The sequence below is a fragment of the Lissotriton helveticus genome, chromosome 3_1 (genome assembly GCF_964261635.1).
Source record: "Lissotriton helveticus chromosome 3_1, aLisHel1.1, whole genome shotgun sequence".
Classification (NCBI taxonomy): Eukaryota; Metazoa; Chordata; class Amphibia; order Caudata; family Salamandridae; genus Lissotriton; species Lissotriton helveticus.
Genome location: NC_136061.1, coordinates 393,347,904 through 393,370,469, shown reverse-complemented (window position 1 = coordinate 393,370,469; position 22,566 = coordinate 393,347,904). Strand labels below are relative to the sequence as shown.

The 22,566-nt window shown below is 45.4% G+C and overlaps 1 protein-coding gene across 3 annotated transcripts in view; it reads left to right on the top strand.

Annotated features, from left to right (window-relative positions):
* Nucleotides 1-22,566, top strand: part of DPH1 (diphthamide biosynthesis 1) — a 1,923,189-nt gene that overhangs the window by 461,218 nt on the left and 1,439,405 nt on the right. The window contains exon 1 of one of the 3 annotated variants that reach the window (XM_078680143.1): nucleotides 832-871. The exons of the other annotated variants lie outside the window; for them this stretch is intronic. Within the exon in view, the coding sequence (XP_078536269.1) occupies nucleotides 834-871 (38 nt within the window). The 5' untranslated portion in view covers nucleotides 832-833. Of the gene's footprint in view, nucleotides 1-831; nucleotides 872-22,566 lie in introns of those variants that run through there. 3 annotated transcript variants of the gene reach the window in all.

The window sequence follows — 22,566 nt, the reverse complement described above, 5'->3', positions numbered from 1 at the left end:
TAGCATTCCTGGTAGGGCCAGACTAGATAGGGCCAGGATTCGCCAAATCTGTATGGTAGCATGCTCGGAGTTCAACCGGGTGGGCCGTATATGCCCAGCATCTCTCACTTGGCATGCCCCCTGGCGTGCTTTTGTCTATATTTTAGAATGTCTGTGAATTACTCGTGTCTGTGTGGGAGCTGTACCCATGGGAGGCTCACTAGCTGGGCTCTGGAGAACCTCCCAAGAGGATGGTGGAACAGCAGGATGTGGGTTAAGGGCTAGAGCAGGTCGACCTCGAAACTGAGGTACAGCGTTCGAGTCTCGGCGTGGACGCTCAACATCCTGTGATTTTGGGCAAACCACTCAATCTCCACGTGCGTAACAAAACATGAATGTGCCCGTCTGTAATGCAACTGGTGCTCCTGTAAACCTTCGGATCAAATTCACGCTATATAAAACTCCGGGAAAATGTGGCAATAGGGCGGTAAGGAAGGTCCTCTTGGTGAATGGGAGCGGATAGGTGTGCAGAGACTCGCTTGTGCATCTGCTGGCGGGTAGCACAGCGAAGGAGGAAGGACGCAGGGATGCTGTGGTGGGACATGCGGTGAAATGAGGTAATGGCAAGCTTTCAGTGCGAGTGGTGGGGGTGACGTGGGCCGTCCAGGGATCTGAGCCTTCCTCTGCACAGCTGTCTGGATGATCAAAGGCTCCTCCGATAAGACTCTCTTAATACAAGAGGTGAAAGCTGATAACTGAATGAGCTGACAGTGAAAAGTTAATCAAGCCGAGACAAGTGAGCTGCACTTAAAGGGGAAGCGCCGAGATTGCTGTGGGAGGGAGCTATGAAGAACATGCCTGGGAGCCATCATCACTGCCAGGAATGGCGGAGGTAAATCAATAACCCATGGAAATTACAACCACAGCAAAACCTTCCTGATCCGCAGTTGGGTGAAGTTTAAGACTACGTGTGTCGATCTGCGATGTGTGTGTTAGAGACTCCCTGGTATTGTTTGCATGCCTTCCTACCTGGAAGAATGGAGAGGAAAGACAGACTTCTCCAGCCTTCCTGCTCTAGCAGTGGCAGGCTTTGGTGTTTGGGAAACCGATCTCTGTGGGAAAGAGCACCGCCTGCTTTATGTGGATAATAAACACATACACGGCACAGCTGCTCTTTGCAGACTCCTGAGTCCTGCGCAGGTGTGATGTCAGATTTGTGTAGTCATCTTTCTCCGTTCTCACTCCCTCGCCCCTGTCTAAATGCACCTGGGTATATACTTAAGCCAGCGGTACATTGAAGAGTGTTTCAGGGGAACTTCGACTCCCGAGCCACGTGGTTCAGTGCTTATTTTGAGTGGGGAAAGGGCGACACGGGCCCTTACTTTTGGGCACGGGACCTTATTTCCCTTATCAGATATTTACGGGGCGCTAGAGACGGCGAAACTGTAACACGGAGAGAAAGCAGAGAGGAGAAAACGGGCCAGCGAGTGTCTGGAAATGGATTAAAAACTCCATGGCTTGGTACTGGGACGCCCACGTTTAATTGCACCGACTAGCAGCTTCTGGGCAGAGCTCACTCTTTCGTTCACAAATTAAGCCCTTGTTCCCCTTCTGAAGCCCATGAAGATTTGTCCAGTTGCCATTCTATGAATGAATGATGGAGTGTAGATTTGTGAAGCACATAGAGTGACCCTCACTGGGTATCACAGGCTGGTAGTTGGGAGAATGTACGGGTTTGCACCTAGTGTCTGGCATGGCATGCTTTGGGCAGGAGACTGGTTCGGTTTGTAAGGACACTGTTCTGTTTTTCTGTCCCCAGAAAATTCAAACTGAAGAGAAGAAGCTCTCTGATGGTTGTTGGTTACCTAAAACGCTCTTGTAATCTCTTCCCTTGGCGTAGTCATGGTTTGGAAATGATTCTCTTATCTGCGGGCCAGGGACATTGTCTGTGTCCTAATTTGATCTGGTCATTATTGGAGCTTCATGTTAGAATTCAGTGAAGTAAAAATTGCCACTAACCCAAGGATGGGTTTGAGTAGAGTCACACAATTTGACCCCTTATCTGGACCCTGACAAGAGAACTGTACTGGGGTCTGTGGCCTTTACTAGTGACATCACTACTTATGCTGCTGTTCCCCGGTACAATGCAGCAGTCTGATGTCTGTGCACTCATTATTATCTAGAAAGCAGTGAGCTTCCTACACTCTTCTGTTACATAGGACGCAAGATGTTGCAGGTGGAATTTGTGATATTTAGTGCAAAAGGAATAGACTCTTTAATGTTACTATGGACTTGGTTAGCTTTGGAGCTGGGATTGGGGGAAGGGAGGGGGCTCCACCCCCAGCCTATCCCATCGTCTTCCATGATGAGGTCATGAAAGAGATGGGAAACGGTAGTTTTAGACTGGTCGCAATATCTAGGAAGGTTAAGGTGGGAAGATGACCTTAGAATAGTCATTTACCCAATGCTGACTTCTTAAGCAATCCCCACTTTTCACTCTGTGACCTAGTTCAGTAAGAGCTGGATACAATTCATACCTTCACAAGGTGCGCCCACATGACTGCCTGTCTGTCATTTATAGCTGCCCTTGGTGCCTCTTTCAATCTGGGACAGGGACTCCCATCTTCCAACGGATTGTTTCCCCTCACTGGAGAAAAAATCCTCCAAAACTGTAGAGGGATCTGCCCTGTTTAGGGACTTCTGAGATGTTTGTGAAACTTGTATTCACACATCCACACTACGAAGCAGTTTACGTCAGCGCCCATCATGCTGCTGACACTAAGAGCCTGCTCCTTGGTATTGGGGACGAACTTGCATGGGTCTCCTCCAGGCCGGGAGTGGACATCAGTGCAGAGAGAGCCCTGGGAACAGAGAAGGTCCATGGCCATTGTAAATCCTCTCTGACCTGCAGCTTCTAACGTAGGTGGAGGTGGAAAACACTGCCTTCTTGGGGACTGAGAAACAGAAGCAAGGAGGTAGGCAGGGTTCTTTCTCACCTGTGATGCTGTTTTTGTTCGACTGACATTCCCTGAATTGCTGCGATCAAAATAAAGATGCAGACTTCTGCTGTCTGTGAGATGCATCACCCAGTGGCAAAGTCTGCAAGAATTACTGCAGAGGTGGGTCTGCACACCAAATTTCTGCTAATGTTAATCAAAGTGAAATGGAGGTTTGAAAATGTGTTATGAATGTTTAGCGTGCATACATGTGATGAGGGTACGTGCCCTAAACCCTCAAAGTTATAGACATTCAAAAAGGAGCCTAAGGAAAACCCTAAGCTACATGTAGCACAGCCGTGGGCATGTTGTGTCTTGAGAAATGCTGAAAATATTCTTACCAGACAGGCGACTGTGAATATATAAATCTAAGTTTACCTTTTGCATGTTTCTGTTTGCATTGCTGAATATATTATGTTTAAAGACATACGTTTTTGAATTCTTTCTCTAATTGAGACGCATCATCCAACTAGTAACATTCCAATTTTGTAGAGGCCATCAGCCCACGGCTGTGCTACATGTAGCTTAGGGTTTTCCTTAGGCTCCTTTTTGAAAGTCTGCAAGAAGCCAGGCTGTTGTGAACTCTAGGAACCGCCAGCTCTAGTCCGCGAGAGTGGATCAGGGCTGAAGTCTTCTGACCCAGAGCCAGTAGTTCCCTTATATCTGCCACTGCCAGAGGCTAACTCCTGTTGTAGAGCATTTAGCCCGGGTATTTGCTGAGCGGGGCTGTTAGAAGTGATGCCTTCTGTCTTGCTAACTAATATGTCCCCTAACTTATAGTTTTTTTTAAATGCACCTTTATTCGTTGTTAACTTAGCTTTAGGGAGGTTAATTAATGTCGCCGTCATTTTGTAAGAATATTTCGACTTTACATTGGCCGCGGGATTTCCTGGTCAGGAAGGCATGCTTTTCAAATTCCCCCACCACCATGCAAATCTAGGGACAGTCAATAAAAGCTCTTGTGAAGAACTCGGTGTCAGTGGAGGCTTCTTTCCTCTCCAGTCATACAGCATGATTCGCAGATCCAGACTGCCTCTTCCCTTCAGTCAGGCCGGAGGGGCTGGGTGCGATGCAGGTACCTTGTTCAGGCAGGCACAAGTCACAGCTTCTAAACTTCAGAGTTTCTTGGGCTGTCTCTGCTGTGCGTCTCCAATGCAGAGTCTTTCTGAGTCTGCTCAAGCCAGTAGACGATACCCACCTTCTCATTTATCAGTTTAGTACTCTTTTTTTTTTTGGCACCAAAGTCCTTAACTTTATCTTTCTTAATAGTGTCATTTGGCTTTGTTGCTCACTTTCCAGTTTCAACAAAGAATCTTAATCAAGCCCAGTGCTGGATTGATTACAGTGCGTCAACTGGACTGTTCCTTAACCTCTTCAGCGCTCATGACGAGGTCAGCTCGTCATGAGCTTCGGCGCTCCGGTGCTCATGACGAGCTGAGCTCGTCATGACCGCACCCGTTACTTGGAACGCTTGCACGCTGGGCTGATTCCCCTGCTGTGCTGAACGTTCCATTGGAACTGGCGCGGTCATGACCACCGGAGCACCGTAGCTCATGACGAGCTGACCTTGTCATGAGCATGGGGGCGCTGTACACGCACCCCCGCCCCCCAGCACAGCGGGGGAATCCCGCCAGCGGCGAAGGGGTTAAGTAGAGTCTTCCGGGCGCTATGTTGTGACCCGGAGAACGGCCAAGAGATCAGCTGACACTGATCCTTTCATAGAATTAAACATGCAAGGCTGGCCGAATCGAGTCACACCCCCACCCACAGTTAAGCAGCCCATAGATATTCCTCTCTTATTTACTTGGCTTTGTAGGATGGTGCTGGCACCCAATGCTGGTACCCAATGCTCCAAATTAAGATGCAGACCAGTGTGAATTCTTGCAAAGGGGATCACCCTTTCCTCTGCCCTTTAATGCAAATAGGAAGATTATGTGCCAGCGGCTGGGAAAATAAATACAGTTAATTTATATACCATAAAGGAAACCTATGCACTAAGAGACCAGTTAGTGCTTTCTCAATGCAGAGTGTCTAAATATCAGCAGTGTCTGTCAGAGGAAAGGGACTCGATCCATGTGTAAAAAAATACTTTTCTACAGGTTAAAATTAAGGGAATATATTTGTTACAAGTTTTAGGACTCTTCCTGTTTATCCTGGTTCTTTTGTAAGTGCTTGTAGGTATTTATATAGCGCAAAGATTACCTTGATTTTGAGTTTTAAATTCCACACCTTCTCACTGATTCTAGGAGACAATAACTACAGCTTTACGAATCTGGAAGGAATCTACAAAAGTCAGGATCTGTCTGAACCGCGTATCAGAAATGCACTTATGGAATAGCCAAACACTTCCTGCAAATTTGGCATAAGCATAGGGCAGAAACCAGGTACCAGGATTTCTCAGCAACCAGTAGCAGGGGCCCCATCCAGATGCAGAGCAAGAAAGCCCTTTGTACTTTAGAGTTAGGGTCGCTGACTGCCAACTCCCCTTGCCATGTTCAGAAGATGAACCTGGAGGTTCTGCCTCAAGCCAAGAATAGCTGTCTTGAGACTGTCGTGAAGAATGGAGTCAAATGACTGCTGAGGAGACGTGCTGGCAGGGCACATTCATACGAAGAAGGTTGCATAAAAGAGAATGACTCTAAGGAGCTTTGCAGCGAGAACTAAAGCTGTGGTGCTGTAGCCCAGGGCAAGGTATGTCGAGGCCCCATGGCCCACGTTAGCCTAGTCTGTGTTTGCATTTGGGTATTTGTGAATTTTCCCCCTCTACTTTAGAGAGCAATGTGAAAAGTGACCTGTGGTCGTAGGAGTCCCCCTGGAAGGCAGACTTGCCCCAAGTAATACCATGATGGCTTGGTGCTACAGATGATCGACACCACGATTGGCATTTTATAAGAAGACTTGTCACTGCAGTTGGCACTTTATGAAACAGTACCTTTGAAGAATTAGTGTTACTATGAATTGTAACCACATTTGGCTTTTGTAGAACATCAACAAGATCACCACTGAGATTTGGGGTGGGCGGTTCATTTGGTGAGCTTGATCGTGAGTCCCTTGCTCACTTTGCCACTGGATTCAATCAAGCCTGGCTGAAGACGGCTGAAATGCCAGAAACCGGTCCTAGGAAGCTTGTTTCCGGTCCAGGGAAGGCATGGCATGGCAGTTCGGGCTGGACTGTTCCCATGAGGCGCAGGGTCAGACTGTTTTGCATATGGCCATGTCTGAACTGGGGTGGCAGAGTGGGCTAAAGAACGGTGATGGATTAAACCCAGATCTGTTGACTGGGTGTGAGTGTTTGATTGTTTCAGATGCTCCGTCCATCACCACCCCCTTTTGTACCAAGCTTGATCTCTGAACCCGTAAGATTACCTGACCAGTTTCCTCCCCTCTCAGAGTGTACATGCCTTTTCACCTAGACAATCGTGACAGCGTCTCCTTGCTCCGCTTCCGTGCTCTGCCAGCGGGTAGTCCCATGCAGCACGCGGGAGCGCTGAGGTCCGGGTCCTGCTCCCGCATGGTGAGGCTTCACCAGATTAGCCCGCCTTGTTTATGGATTTTGATCCGGAGTCCCATGTAATATTTTCTTAGACAATTCATTTCCTGGACCTCTCACACTGTGTTTGGCGGACATTCGCCACCCCGGCTTCATGGTATCTCCCGTACGACCTCAAGTACTCGGTCTTTCATCTGTCCTGAAGAGGCCGAATTCCACAGGCTGAAACGCGTCTACAATATTTCAGAGAAGTTTCCACAAGTTTAACATCAGTCTATTACTAAAGGAACAAAAGAGGATAAGCACATTCCTCGAATTTGTGTATAAATAAGAGACTATCTCTAGGCAGGATTGTGCGCAAAATGTATAGCACAGCCAATACTTAATACCCATTGAAAGATTGGGAGTTGAACAGTTAGAAAATGCAAAAATAATGTTTTATATATAAGTCAAGAATTGATTGATGTGATGTTGATTTGATGTACAGGTTTGTCATTTGTTTTAATGGAGGAGAGGATGATTACAGCTTTAAATGATTAAATAAATTTGTATTGTAGTCAATACATGAAATGCATTGCATGTATCTATTCCCGCATCTCAACTCTTGTTGTGGTTTACATTCGGTTATAGCCCTTGTGATGCGCGGTGATCAGGCTAACCCCGCAATTTATTTTTGACAATGAATTGTAACCACATTCGGCCTGTGTAGAACATCAACAAGATCACCACTGCGATTTGGGCTGGGCTGTTCACTTGTCTGAGTGGTGAGCTTGAGCACTGGACCCGTAAGTTTACCTGACCAGTTTCCTCCCTTCTCAGAGGGTGCAATGACATCCTCCTCTTACCTGTGTCCACTCTGCTTACCGCCATCTGACTCGGAGGCGTGTGCTGGCTGACACCAGTACTACTGCAGGGAGCAGCACAGCTGGGGCCAAAACAGATGCTGCTACTCCACATGGGAAATGTGCACACGACAACAAGCAGTGCTCCCAATCTCCCTCCAGCAGCACGTTGCAAGGAGTCCCCATGCACTGGGCAAGACTAGGACTGGTCAACTTCACTACCATTAAGTCCAAGTGCTAACTGGGTAGACTTGGTGCTTAGTTTTGGGCTCTACAGTAAGAAAAAGCCCAATGCAACAGTGGTAAAAGGCTCCGATTATCACAGTCTGCGCCCAGTAACACATTTTTTGCCCTGGGACACTTGAAAACGTTTCCTCAGGATATCTGCATGGAGCCCGGGCGGAGATGTTTATATTTAGCTAGAGCCATGTGTCTGTAGGTAGCTGAAACTCTGTATTAACTGTGTGTTAGTATGTAAATCGGAGTATGTATTTCCGATTGTTGTTATGCAACTAGAGTGTGTGTATATGTAGCTGCACCTATGTATCTGAGGCAGTGCATATGTATTTAGCTGGAACTGTGTATTTGTACATATCTGAGTGTGTTTTTACTAGTTGTCTGTAGATGGGTGGTGCAGGATGTTTGCATGTATTTGGATCTGATTGTTGGTATTTACGTGGGTTTGTGTGTCTGCTGTAGCAGTATTATTTTACACTTTATTATTATTAACTACTAGTGCCTGCATTTAGTTGAGGCACTGTAGCTATGGCTCTGTATTTGTATGTAGCTGAGGTTGTCACTTACCAGGTTTCTGGCATTCTTTGTTTTTACTTTAGTTTAAACTGAGTTTTGACTTTTACCTTGCCTGTAAATTGTGACATTGGCGGCTAGGCACCCAGCCTCTGCCCTCTCCTTTTCAAAGCATGATGAGTGTCGGTCAGGCTGAGCAAAGATCAGCCTAGCATATCATCTCTATGCCTGGGTCAGAGAGCCCAGACGCTTTACATGCGGTAATGCGCAAGCACCTGGTAGCCTGAGCCATGGTTTGCAGGCTGAAGATCTCAAAGCCATTAAAGGATACCATCCCTCATGATGAAGGAAGTGTTCCTTCTTCATGAGAGGCAACCCTAGGTGCTTTAGGTTTAAGCCTTTTGCACCGTAGGTTGACTCTCAGTGATGTCTCACATCACTGTAAGGGAATGCCTCTTTTTGTATGATCACCCCCAAAGTTTTGGACTGATGATGCTGGAATTTTCAACTCTGTGAATCCACTGAGAACTTTTAACCGGACCTCTGTGTCAGTGCTCTGACCCTTAAAAGTGTATTTTCAATTGACTTTTACCCAATTGACAGAAGTTAACCTACTTATAAGTCCATAGTATATGGTCCATGGGGTACCTTGGTCCTGTAAGTTAAAATGCCCCTCATGGACTGAAGCACTTATTGTTCTACAACGCGTGTGACAAAGGAAAACATGTCTCCCAACCTGCCACTGAAGACTGGTGGAGCAGTTTTAAACTGCTAACTCAACTTTGTTGTTTAAACCAATTACCTCCTTTTTAATAGTTATCACCTCTAAGGTAGGCCTGTAGGCCTGTCGAGCCCTTATGCAGGGTGCTGTAATTAAACAAATTGTGGTTTTTTGATATGTCCTAACAGGTAAAACTCCAAATTGTTGTTTCTCTGTTAAAGGGTATTAGCCCCATTATCAAGTACAAGGTTACACGCTGAACACAGTGTTGTGCTATTTTCTGAACGCGACTACAAAGTTGGAACTTCATGGTATCATAAGATTTGTTGTATTAAACCTGACTTGATGCCGTCTAAGTTGAACTTGGGTAAAATGCAACTTTAGGAAGTTGCCACTCCGTTTCCCAAGTTTGCTAGTGACCATTTATGGTTTCTGGCCAGGAGACAGACTTCTGCCCTCCTGGGGAGTTGGGTGAGCTCAAAAGGTGAGCTTCACAGGAGAGCCTCCTTTAAAGGACAAATGGTGGACACAAACGAGAAGGTCTGCTCTATGTTCTGTTAGACAGGTTGGCATCATGGACAGAGCAGGATGCATGGAGCCCTCAGGTAGCCACACCTCTAGGGTGGGCTACCAAGCTCCACACACTGAAAAAAAGGCTCTCCCATCTTGTGAGTGGGCAGAATATGGCACTCTGGGATAGCTAGATGCCACACTTTGCAGGACGTTATTAGCAGGTGGGAGGGGATCTAGTAGCCCATTGGTAAGTAGTCACTGCATCACTGAGGACAAGTTATGGGTATAAAAGTGGCACCCTGTCCTCAGATTTCATCTGCATGGAAGAGAAGACCGAAAAGGGACTGCCCTACTGTTTTCTTGACCAGGCATAGAGAAATTAAAATAAGATTTGTAAAGCGCGCTCATACCCAGGGGTGTCTAGGCACTAGTCTCAGAGAGGTAAGTCTGCTGACCTAAAAAGAAGTATTAATGGGACAACAGCCAAGTTTTAAGTGCTTTCCTGAAGGCTAACAGGTCTATCTGTCTTTTCAGTTCCAGTGGGAGCGAGTTCCAAAGTCCGGTTGTACCCAAGAAAAAGCTTCTACCTCTATGGCTAGCCTTTTTTGACCTTAGGACTGTAAGATTCAAAGCTGAGGCAGACTGAAGAGGTCTAGACTGACTGAACGTACCACTGGAAGCTTTATCTAAGGTACTCCAAGCCTGTACCATGAAGTAAGTGCCTTAAAGGTGATGCATAAGGTTTTGAAATCAATGTGCTCCTTGACCGGAAGCCAATGAAGAAGTTTAAGTGATGAGGATACTGATTGATCTTTGGGGATACCTGGGAGAAGGCGAGCACAATCAAAAAAAGGTGAAGCCTACGGAATCGTTACATGTCCATCTTATTCTCAGATTGGATCCCATTAATTTTCCATTCTTTGATCAATAATTTTTCTTAGAAATCAATCATAGGATTCTTTTTTTGGGGTTTCTCCAATTTAAACAGCCATTCAAAACAAATAATACCTCCTTGTATGGTTTAAATATTCCTTTTAATTAAACCATTTTTTCATTTGATTAATTGTATTTCACATTTAACATAAATATATACAATTCATACATATATTCAAAATACCAACAAACGTATACATTCACAAACCTATATAATTCTCCTTGAACCATGTTTTGGGTTCTTTTACCCATATTAGTATCAAAAAGGATGTTTGTCCATACAAATATACAAAAACACTCCTTATTTCCAGGTCACCAACACAAAAAGGAGCGTCCAAGGTATAATACTTTTAACCTCTCTCCTTTTAGCACTCCTTACAGATCATTATCTCGTATTCCAAATCAAATGAGATTTTTTTATTGGTGCCTTCAAAACAACTGTGTCGACGCGTTTCAGCCTCTTATCATTCCAGGCCTCATCAGGACTTTAAGGGCAAACACAATTCATACCTAAGGAAATCAAATACCTTATATATTTACATATATTCTATATACATCTTCAGGGATATCATTCAACATCTATACATATATATACATTTGAAACCATCTAAAGTAATAATGTCTCTTTTCTCGAGGTGGGTGGCATGAAGAAAATCCTAATATAATATAAACACCCTTGTTTGTGCACCAAAGTGAAGGAGAGTTATCCATGAGTTAAGTAGCTATATTTGTGAGTCATCTATAGAGTACGTCCATGGACTGGAGCCAAATACCAGTGATTCAGGCGCTAAACAATGTATTGTCTACACGTGTAACCACCTACATGCAGTTATCAAATCCCAAATGTGAACAAATTAATAACGGGAAATGATACATACAGCTGCAGTCTAAGTATAGGAATATCAATTCTCTCACGGGTCACTCTCTTTGTTAACGCTGAAAGGAAACGAGTCAAACAGCCAATGAACCATCATATGTCCATTAGGTAAATCTTTTCGGTATAGTTAAAATTCTTATCAGACTTACCCTCCGTCAATAAACGCCGAGGTAAGGACTTTTCACCATATATCAGTTTCTATGTCTCCCGAGCATTCCTAGGGCATAACGTTACATAATCACTCTCTATTTGCCAACTAATTTTCGAAAATAAAATAACAGACGTGTTTTCAACAGTAAACACCTAAATACCTGGATGCAGATCCTAAGTATGTAATGGAATACTCTCAGGTCGCCATCTCAATAACGAGTGTGCCCGGCGCAGGCTATCCGTGTTAAATGCAGCCTCCGCTGTTTCCGTATTAGACCTAGACAGAGGACACCCGGCTTTCCTCTCTTTACCAAATGCCGCGATGTATACCAACTTGGTGCAAATACACATGGACATAAAAAGCGGACTAACTCTCTCATGTATTAATACAATATATATAATAAAGTCGTCTGAAAACGGCAGTATCAATAAACGGGCAAAGTCCAGTGAAAACAAAAAACTACTGCTTATGGTATCTTCTAAAAGCAGTTAAAAAACTATGTAAAACTACGAAAATTCTATTTCTCAATTACCTTATAACCCCGTGTAATGCCAACACCTCTCACAATCTGTTAGTAAAGTACAGAAAAAATTACAGAAAAAACAGCACCTTTTTACAGTACACAGACTTTCTCTTTATTCTCTTTCTCTTTATTCTAGTAATTCCCAGATCTCATCTCTGTCATTGAGGCCTGTTCTAGCTGTCTGATATTTCTTAATTAGTCTTGCCTCCAATCGGTTTAATCTGATTTCTACCTCTCCTCTGTTAGTATTGGTCACTGTACATAGTACTGACCACTCCATATCTGTTTCTGAGTGGTTGTATCTTTGATAATGCGTCACCAACAGGGCCCGTGGTGTATTACATCTCACTCGTGACTTGTGTTGTAATATACGTTTTTTGACAGGTTGAACTGTCTGCCCTATATAAAACTTATTACACGGGAACTTTATGCAGTATATGGTAGACTTTGTATTACAGTTAGAGAAGGATCTCTGGTAGTGGATTTTCCCATTAATTTAAATTTCCTTGGAATCTTTTGTAGAACCACATGCCAGGCAGTTATGACATCCATAATGTCCGATTACAGGAGGCAATTTAAGAAGATCTCGGGTATCTCGTGTGGGGGGCAATATTTTAGTTGTAGCTTTCACCAATTGGTTTAGAATGTTTTTACCTTTTTCGAAAGCAAACAACGGATTCGGTATCCCCAATTCTTCAATTAATTTCCACTTTTTTAGAATCAATTTTTTGACTTTGTTGGCCCTTGGGTCATATGTTAATACACATGTAAGAGGTGTTGTCTTTTCATGTGTTTTGGGTACCAATAACGTCTCACGTGGGGTATACCATGCCCTTTTTAAAGCCACTTTCACTAGTATTTTAGGGTACCCTCTAGACACAAGTTTTTCTTTCAATTTTTCAGAATAGTAAAAGTATTCCTCCTTTGAGCTGCAATTCCTCCTAACCCGGAGGAATTGACCGTAAGGAAGGTTTTCCTTTAAAGACCGAGGATGACTGCTGGTAAAGTGTAACAATGCAGCAGCATTCTGTAAGATTTTAATTGTGTTGATGCACTTTTGATAGAGAGAGCATTATTGCAGTCAATCTTGGAAAGTACTTAGACTGAAGTCACAGTTTTCTGCAAGTTGGGACGAATAAAAGGAAACCTTTTTCTGAGAAGTTTCAGGGTGTAGAAAGTTGAAGACATGATAGCATTGACGTGTTCCTCAAAGGAGAGTTTGTTGTCAAAGACTAGTGTAGGGGGTAGTCCAAATTCCTGCGGCCACCACTGTGGGGACCAGAAAGGGATATTTCTTCCAAAATGTAGGATCTCCGTTTTACTTAGTTGAGCATTAGGAAATGTGACATCCATTTATTGACATGAAGTAGACTGTCCTGAAAGCAAGTGGCTGTGTCTGGGGGATCACTGGCCACTGCTATAATGATTTCGATGTCATCAACATAGTACATTACCGAGAAGCCAAAGGACCGGATCAGATTGGCAAGAGGAGTAATGTGTATATTAAAAAGGGTAGGGCTCAACAACAAACACTGGGGGATGCCACAAGGTAAGGTGAAAGTGGGAGAGTTAAAATCTTCAATAGCGACACACTGTTCTCGTCTGTGAGAAAGGATTTCAGTAGTGAAAAAGATAGCCCCTTAATCCCAATGGAAGCAAGACGGTCCAGGAGAATGTTATGGTTGATCGTGTCAAATGCTGCTGAGAGGTCTCAAAGGACCAAAGCCATGTTGCCTTCTGCATCGACGGCTTGCCTAATTAACTTGGATGCTATAATCAGTGTGAGTTCCATACTGTGATGACTTCTGAAACCAAACTGAGTGTGATCAAGAAGGCCCGGATTTCCAGTGACGGATGTGCGTTTTACCTTCACAGCTTTTTCAACAATTTTGGCAGGAGGTGGCAAACGAGAAATGGGGCAGTAAATATTGAGCTCAGAACTATCTAGGTTTGGCTTTTTCAAGAGAGGCAAAACGGAGGCCAGTTTCCATTTAGTAGGAAAGAAGCCCGTGCAAAATATCTGATTGAAGATGACAGAAAGGTGCTCTGAGATGTTTTTGGATGCTTGATGAATTATTTTAGGGGTACATGGGTCGAGTGGGGAGCCCAATTTAGTTTAGGCAAGAAGATTCCTTAGTTGTGCTGAGGAAAGAGGTGAGAACGCGGATAGCTTAAAGGAGTTGTCTGTAATGCCAGGTTTGTGGAGGGAGACCCTTCCTGCAGAATCAGTGGCAGGTGTCAAAGGAGTAGTTGCGCTATACAAAATTGCATTCCCTGGACGGGTGGCTGCTGCCAGTGGGGGACCAGAGGCATAACTTCCATCAAGAAGGTTGTAGATTACTTCTACCTTATCCTTGAAGAGGGAGACTAGGGAGTTGCAGAAGTTTTGTCTGGTGTGAGTGTTTATATTTTATGGGGACTTAATACGTTTTTTAATATAGCAGTTGTTTAGATGAGTTTTTAGAAGCCTCAAATTTGCTAGTGTAGAACCGCGTTTTTTCTTTTGTAATAAGATCTTTGTAAACTACTAAAGATTGTTTATATAATTCCCTTTCTATGGAGCCGTGGCTGAGTCTCCATCTTCTTTCCAGCCTTCAACAGGTCTGCTTCTGTAATCTAAGAGTCTCTGAAAACCAAGGCCCCGAGGCCTACCTTTTATGGTTGGTATGGGGATTGACTGATGCTATATGATTAAGGGCCGATTTAATCCAATGGTGGTAGCAGTCATTGGCCTCGTCAAGGTCTTTGTGTGGTGGTGGGCGGTTTCGTATCAAAGAGCATCCTAAGGATTCAGAGCAGATGATATGCCAGGGGTGCGATAACAAAGACGCAGGAATGAATGTCTGTGTGGGGTGTAAGAGAGAACATACCTGCCAGATGGTGTGACCACACAAGCGGAAGGGAGGGAAGGATTTGAAGAAATGAGTTATCAGACAAAAGTCTATCTAGCAAATTACCTGACATGTGGGTGGCCCCATTAACCAGCTGGGCTAGGCCGAAGCTGTCCATGACATCTTTAAGTAGGGCAGCATCTTGGTTTTGAACATCTTCCAGGTGTATATTGAAGTCGCCTAGGATAGTGTAATTGGAGGAAACGACCATATTGTCTAAAAGTTGTCCAAGGGCATGAAAAGAAGCCGCATTCAGGCCCGGGGGTCGATAAATAAGAAGACCATTGAAGGAGTGATTGCTAGCTAACTTGATTTAATAGGATAGTGCTTCTAGCTTTATCTGGAGAAGCTGCACCAAAGACTGTACTGTACTTACTGATCCTTGGGCTTGTTGGTACCCACACTCGCTTGATTGCCACTGACCGCTGATGCACAGCATAGGTGACCAGGCCCTGATGCTCAATAGTTGCACTCAAGTCTGCTGGACCTGTGAGAATCGTCGAAGTCCTGTTTGAATGCAGAAGACTGAGACTACCCTCAGTTAAAGTTAACTGCTGGTTTTACTATTACCGGAGACACGTGGCAACTGTTTTTTATCTGGACTTCCTGGGGACTTCGAGGGACATCGATCTATGTGGCTATGGTTATCCCACTGTGTTCATGGACCGAGGGATGGTTTTCCTCCTATCCCTCCCCAACCCCCAATTCACCAGATCAGTACCCACAGCATCCTTCAGCATCTTCAGGATTCTATATCCCTTGCATCAGAACCACTCCATTGATGTCTTTGGCCGTTTCCCCCATAGAGACTGGAACTGGACTAGAGATTGCTTTAAGTGAAAGGTAACTGTTCTGTCTTACTGGCCCCTGTGACTTGCTCCCTGTCAGAGTTCGTCACCCCAAAGTGGGCCTAAGTAACCAAACATAACTTTACAAAAGTTTTCAAAGTAACCGCTAACGGCAGCAGCTGCCAATGCTAGTTTGAGATTTGAGTGAAGAGCAGTGATTTACAATTTACTTAATTTCTTGGTGTCTAAAAATCCATAAAAAAAAGATTTCTTTTTTATAAATTGGTGTAGGATTTCCTCTGGGACATGTTTGATTCTTATTCAATTATTTTGGCACTTCTAAATGCTTTGCACTTATTCCTTTGGTAATCCTCACTGGTCAAAACCACAGCTACCCAGGGTGGAGCTAAAGTTTTACAAATACACCTGACTGGACCCAAGACGGATTTGTGTGTTTATTGAACAGATAGGCCACACAATCATACCATATAATAAACCGCTTTCCTCACAGCCTTCGCTAACTCATCACAGAGTGGAGTAGGATCAGCAAGTCTCACTGACCCCACCCAGGGCCGGAATAGCTGTAGCGGGCACCTGGCATTTTCCCTGTGGACCGGAAGGGTGGGGGCTGGTTTTCAAGTGGTGGCGGACGGTTTTGTTACTGGGGGACGGTTTTGCAGCAGTACTGCTATATCGTCCCTCTGTAGCAAAACCGGCAGCAGTGCTAAAGAGGAAGCAGCGCTGCTTCTCGCTAGCATCTCTGCCGGCCCCCCCCGACTCCCCCGGACCGGTCCGGCAGAATTGACAGGGCTGGTTTGGGTCCCCAGTCCGGCCCTAACACCACCCCACTCTGTGATGGGTTAGGCTCAATGCCTTACTGAATGTTTTTGGTGCATGTGTGTATGAAGTGCTTTAAATGTGGAAATACTGACAGGTACTTTGTACCTGCACTTCTTTAATTGGAAAGGGAGAATCTCTGCACTTCTCAGCACTTACATTTAATAGGAGAGTACAGGCAATTTTCAGTAGTAAACAGGTACACTCTGATAATGAGTAGTTCACTTATTTATTTCCATTGCAAGCACTGTGTGTATGTATTAATGTATGTTTATTTACATGTGCCTGCTGTGAATGGAAGAGTGCAAGTATGTGCTTGTGAGTGGGTGGGTGTGTGTGCTTGTGAATAGATGGGTGTGAGTCACACCCATCCATTCACAAGCAGACATGCATGCACATACTAAGGTGTGACCTTGTGGAAGGATGGTGCAAGTATGTTAGAATGTGTCTGCTTGTGAATGAATGTGTGTATGTGTGCACATGGGTGTCAGTGTGTGCGCATCTGCTTGTAAATGGATCAGTGTGTGCTGTTGAATGGATGGATGCGAGTGTGTGCCCTTGTGGATGGGTGTGAGCGTATGTGCTTGTGGATGGGTGGAGGTGAGTGTGTGCTATTGAATGGAAGGAGGTGAGTGTGTGTGCTTGTGGATGGGCGGTAGTGAGTGTGTGCTGTTGAATGGATGGATGCAAGTGTGTGCCATTGTGGACGGGTGGAGGTGAGTTCGTGCTTTTGAATGGATCAATGCGAGGGTATGTGGTTGTGGATGGGTGGAGGTAAGCTGTTGGATGGATGCGATTATATGTGCTTGTGGATGGGTGGCGGTGAGTGTGTGCTGTTGATTGGATGGATGTGAGTGTATATGTGCTTGTGGATGGATGGCGGTGAGTGTGTTCTGTTGAATGGATGGATGCGAGTGTATGTGCTTGTGGATGGGTGGAGGTGAGTGCGTGTTGAATGGATGGATGTGAGTGTATGTGCTTGTGGATAGGTGGAGGTGACTTGTGTGCTGTTGAATAGATGGATGTGAGTATATGTGCTTGTGGGTGGGTCGAGGTGAGTGCGTGCTGTTGAATGGATGGATGTGAGTGTATGTGCTTGTGGATGGGTCGAGGTGAGGGTGTGCTGTTGAATGGATGGATGTGAGTATATGTGCTTGTGGATGGGTGGCGGTGAGTGTGTGCTGTTGAATGGATGCGAGGGTATGTGCTTGTGGATGGGCGGAGCAAGCCCGTTTGCGCCCGTCCGCGCCGGACCTGCGCCCAGCGCCCAAACCCCTGCCCGTTCCCCTCCAATCAGTCTGTCGAAGGATGAACTGCTTAAATTAGACTCAAGATCCTGTGAACATCCGGTAATCTTGTATGACCACGGTATCGTTAACACCTTTAACTGTTCTTCCTGCGGGTTTCTGCTAAAAAGCGCCCCCATATCTCCCTCTCAGGGCCACCAACCTGCTAGCATTGTTGAGAACAAATCTAAAAGCACGAACCATCACCCACCATCTACTAGTAAATACACCCATAGTAAGGATAGCCACACGGATAACAACCATAAAATGTTAAAAAAAATCTTAATAAATGTAAGATCAATGTCGAAACATAAACATGAGTTAGGGGCATTGATAACAGACAACTCTGCTGACCTCGTATTCCTTACGGAAACTTGGGCGTCCGATTCGTCAGGGCCTGATTGGAATATAGCTGTTCCAAACGGCTACTCGGTGGCACATGCCGATAGAACTGGCTCAACGGGAGGCGGAATAGCAATAATTCACCGCTCTCATTTCAAAGTAAACGTGCTTCCACAATTAGGTCTGGAGGCAGAAACTATGACCTTCAATATTAAGGACAGAAATCAAATAATATTTTCTGGTCTATTGGTTTACAGACCCCCGAGAATAAGGGCCCCCTTCATTAAAGCACTCCATACTTTTTTGGAATCCACCTTGTTCGCAGCCACGTTTACGGTCTTAGGTGATTTCAATTTTCATTTAGAGGAGAATAATAACACTGAAGCGGCCACTTTAATTGACAATTTCCAAAGCTTTGGGATGGATCAGATAGTTTCTAAACCAACGCACATAGCTGGCCATACACTTGACGGTATCTTTACAAACAATGACCATATCAGGATAACATCTATTCTGCCAGTTCCATGGTCCGACCATGCAGCCATTCTCTTTAATCTACAAACCAATCTCTCTATTGCTCGCCGTAGGGATCACTTCCTCCCAGTCAAAACACGTCCCTGGAAAAAGCTACAAGCGAATCAACTTGCCAATGTTCTATCTAACAAAAAAACATTATCTGGAACCTATGACAGTAACAGTGGGGCAAACCACTTTAATGCATGGATTAGCCTAGCTGGCCCCAGAGGAATCTAAAAACCTAGAAGACGCTCAGGCACCTCACCATGGTACACTCCGGACGTCAAGCTTATTAAACTTAAATGCCGACGTTATGAGCGGATCTGGAGATCTGATTATAGCTGCCAAAATAGGATAGAATATACTAGAGCCCTACTTGAATATAAGACAAAGATAGAACAGGCCAAATCGGCCTTCTTTACCAAAAAAATTCAAGAGGCCTCAAATTCCTCTAAGGAACTATTTAAAACTGTCGCACATCTAGCGAAGAGTCCCCGTGATACCATCTTTGCCCCAGATCAGAACTTTGTGGGAAATCTAGCACTGTTCTTCCAGCAAAAAGTCCAGGCGGTCTATGACGATCTCCATATTTCATCCATTAGAACATCAATGAGCCACAGAGAGGACACATTACCAGACACTAACAAATTCTCACATTTCTCACATCTAGATGAAACACAGGTGACGAGCCTGCTAACCCAAACAAAATCGGGATCACCTTTGGACCCATGCCCTCCGTACATACTACATTTGGTACCCGAGATAATCAGCTCTATTCTGACCCCTCTGCTAAATGAGGTCATAAGCTCTGGTGTATTCCCTCTCAGTTGGAAGAAAGCATGTATAAGACCCATCCTTAAAAAAGAGGCCCTGGACCCTATGGAACCTAAGCACTATCGGCCGATATCTTGTCTTCCCTTACTGGCCAAAATTCTTGAAAGTGCCATGAATCGGGACCTCATGCAATACATAGATCATAACAACCTATTAGACTCCACGCAACATGGATTCAGGTCCTGTCACTCTACGGAATCCGCCTTAATTATGGCAGCAGAGGATATCCGGAGGACTATGGACGATGGTGGAAGAGCTGCCCTGATTCTATTAGACCTAACAGCAGCATTTGATACTGTTAATCATGGGGTCCTATTGAACAGACTTGGAACGTTACGCATTACAGACACAGCCTTAACCCTACTCAAGTCTTTCTTAGATGCCCGACTGCAGCAAATTCACTGGGGAGGTCTCCAATCCGGAGAATTTTCCCTCCCGTGCGGCGTGCCCCAGGGGTCAGCGCTCTCTCCCACGCTATTCAATCTGTATGTAACTCCTCTTGCAGCACTAATAAAATCACATGGGCTGCGTTTAGTGTCTTACGCCGATGACACACAAGTAGTAGTGTCACTTTTTCAGATGGTGGAAGCCACAGCAGAACGTTTTAGAAACTGTCTTCTAGACGTTAAGTGCTGGATGAGTGAAAACTTCTTAAAACTCAATATGGAAAAAACTGAAGTGATTGAGTTTGGCCAAAAACCATCTATCTCTAGAGTCACCTTTGGTGGCCTCCAGAAGCTGGCACATGCCCAGTCCCAGCAAAAAAGGAGGTGAGTGTGTGCTATTGAATGGATGGATGTGCGTATATGTGCTTGTGGATGGGTGGCAGTGAGCAGTTGGATGGATACGAGTATATGTGTTTGTGGATGGGTGGCGGTGAGTGTGTGCTGTTGAATGGATGGATGCGAGTGGATGGGTGGCGGTGAGTGTGTGCTGTTGAATGGATGGATGCGAGTGTATGTGCTTGTGGATGAGTGGAGGTGAGCTGTTGGATGGATGCGAGTATATGTGCTTGTGGATGGGTGGCGGTGAGTATGTGCTGATGGATGATGCGAGTGGATGGGTGGAGGTGAGTGTGTGCTGTTGAATGGACGGATGCGAGCGTGTGCACTTTACGCTGTTGAATGAATGGATGCGAGCGTGTGCACTTGTAGATGGGTGGAGGTGAGTGTACGCTGTTGAATGGATGGATGCAAGCATGTGCACTTACAGATGGGTGGAGGTGAGCGTGCACCCACCCAACTACTCCTACAAGTTAGTAGCCACTGGGCACTGAGTTGTTTATTCTATTCTATTGTCATGACCCAATTTTCCTTTCGTAATTAAAGTTGGACACGGCTGAGGGCCTACTGCGGCCATCTGCACCATTAGTGAGGCGATTGTGACTTCTAATCTATCGACCAGGCCACTCTCAGCAGCCATTCTCCGCGCCTCATCTCAGAGGTTGTAAATACCCTGTTGTGTTGCTGCAGGACAGAAGAAGGCAGAGAGCGCGCGGCCCATCGCGGCTGTTGCTCATTTAGCCTTGGGGGCTCCTGTCTGTTCTCTTGTTGGGGTCTTGCGCTTTGTGTTGAGACACCTCACCCGGTGTCTCACCGCGGTTCTGTAACCTTTGTGTGTCTGCCGGGTGGTGGAGAGGCCGGCGCCAGGTGGGTGAGAAGACTGCGAGCGTCGGAGAAAGGCCAGCCGTGTCTCTGGGAAGGCACGGGGGACAGAGATGGATGGCCCGGCCCCGGGAGCCTCTCACCCCGCGCCTGATTAATGGCTCTGGAGATGTGGCAATGACAGGACCTTTGAGGAATGACAATGAAGCCGCATCACTGCTCCTAGTGCACAGGCCACGGAGACACGGCATCAACAGGAGGGACCCCTGCCGGGGGTACAGCACACCGGGTATACTGCAGGAATACATACATCAGCAGCACGAAGGCCCTACCATAGTTGTAGGGTATGATGAAGGGTACTGCACCTCTGCTAATGCTCAACAGCTTGGAGAACTGCATGGAGGGCACTGCACCGGGCTTGAGTACAGGGAGACACAGACACTAGCATCATACAGACCCCTGCCAGAGGTGTGAGGTCGCCAGCCCTTCTATGGTACAGGAAGATATATGCATCAACAGATGTGCTAATGTAGGCCTAGACACAAAGAAGAACAGGTGAGGCCGCTGCCAGAGGTATAGGGTCTCCGCCTATGCTATGGTACAGGTAGACACATGCATTAAGTGCTTGGAGCTCCTGCCAGAAGTGCATGGGCTTAGAGATGTGGCCATGAAGAGGAGAGGCCCCTACCAGAGGTGCAGTGACTGCATAGAGGGAACTACACCACTGCCACCATATACGTAGACATCAATGGAAGGGACCATTGCCAGAGGTGCAGGGGTTCTATGCAGGGCACTGCACCCATGGTATAATACTGGGACCCACACGTACATCAACAAAGGGGAGCTGCCTATCAGTGGTGGTATGGGCAAGTGCGATACAGTCAACAGAAATGCCCTATCTTGTAAATAATAGTGAGTTACCACATCAGGTTTTAATAATATAAGGCCATATGTACAAAACCTTTTTTGACAGCTTAAACACCCCAAATCGCAGAATAGGGTCATTTGCGACTGCAAAAAGGGTTTTTAAAGTGTACAAAAGCCAAATTGCCGTAGGGTAACCTGTTATCAAATCACTATTTGGGTTTGTGAATCGGTATTTGAGAGCGGCGTGTTTAGGGCGACCCTTCCTGTTATCAATTTGCAATGGTATGTATGAATGTTTTTCGACCAAATACTGTTGGTATAAGGGTGGTACCCATTTGCAAACCTTTGGGACCCCCTCCATCCTTGATGCAGCGGCTCCATTCACGACATTGCACCACTGCTCAGTCAGTGCCAGTCTGTAGTTAATTGGATAGTAGTGTGTCTACATGTTGATTTGGTCACTTACCTGTTTCAGATTTCGTTATTGTTTGGTTGAAGTTCCACGTTCAGCTCTTCTGCCTTGGTTGGTGTTTGAGCCAATGTTGCCGCATTGTAGTTGGAATCGGAAGCCCCAGGAATAAGCAGTGAAGGACATGAGCTCCTTTTCTTTATGTAAATAAAATGCTCTTTCAACTATTTATTGCCATAGGGAGTCTTTCTTCATATTTGGTGGTGGGGAGACCGTCAAGGACCTCACAGTCATCATGTACTTTGTAGTTGCTGAATGGACTTCTACGGACGACGCGCTATGTGCACTGCTAGTAAGCCATGTGCCTCCATAGAGTCTTTGGCATTGAAGGATCAGCTGGTGTCAGCAGACACATTT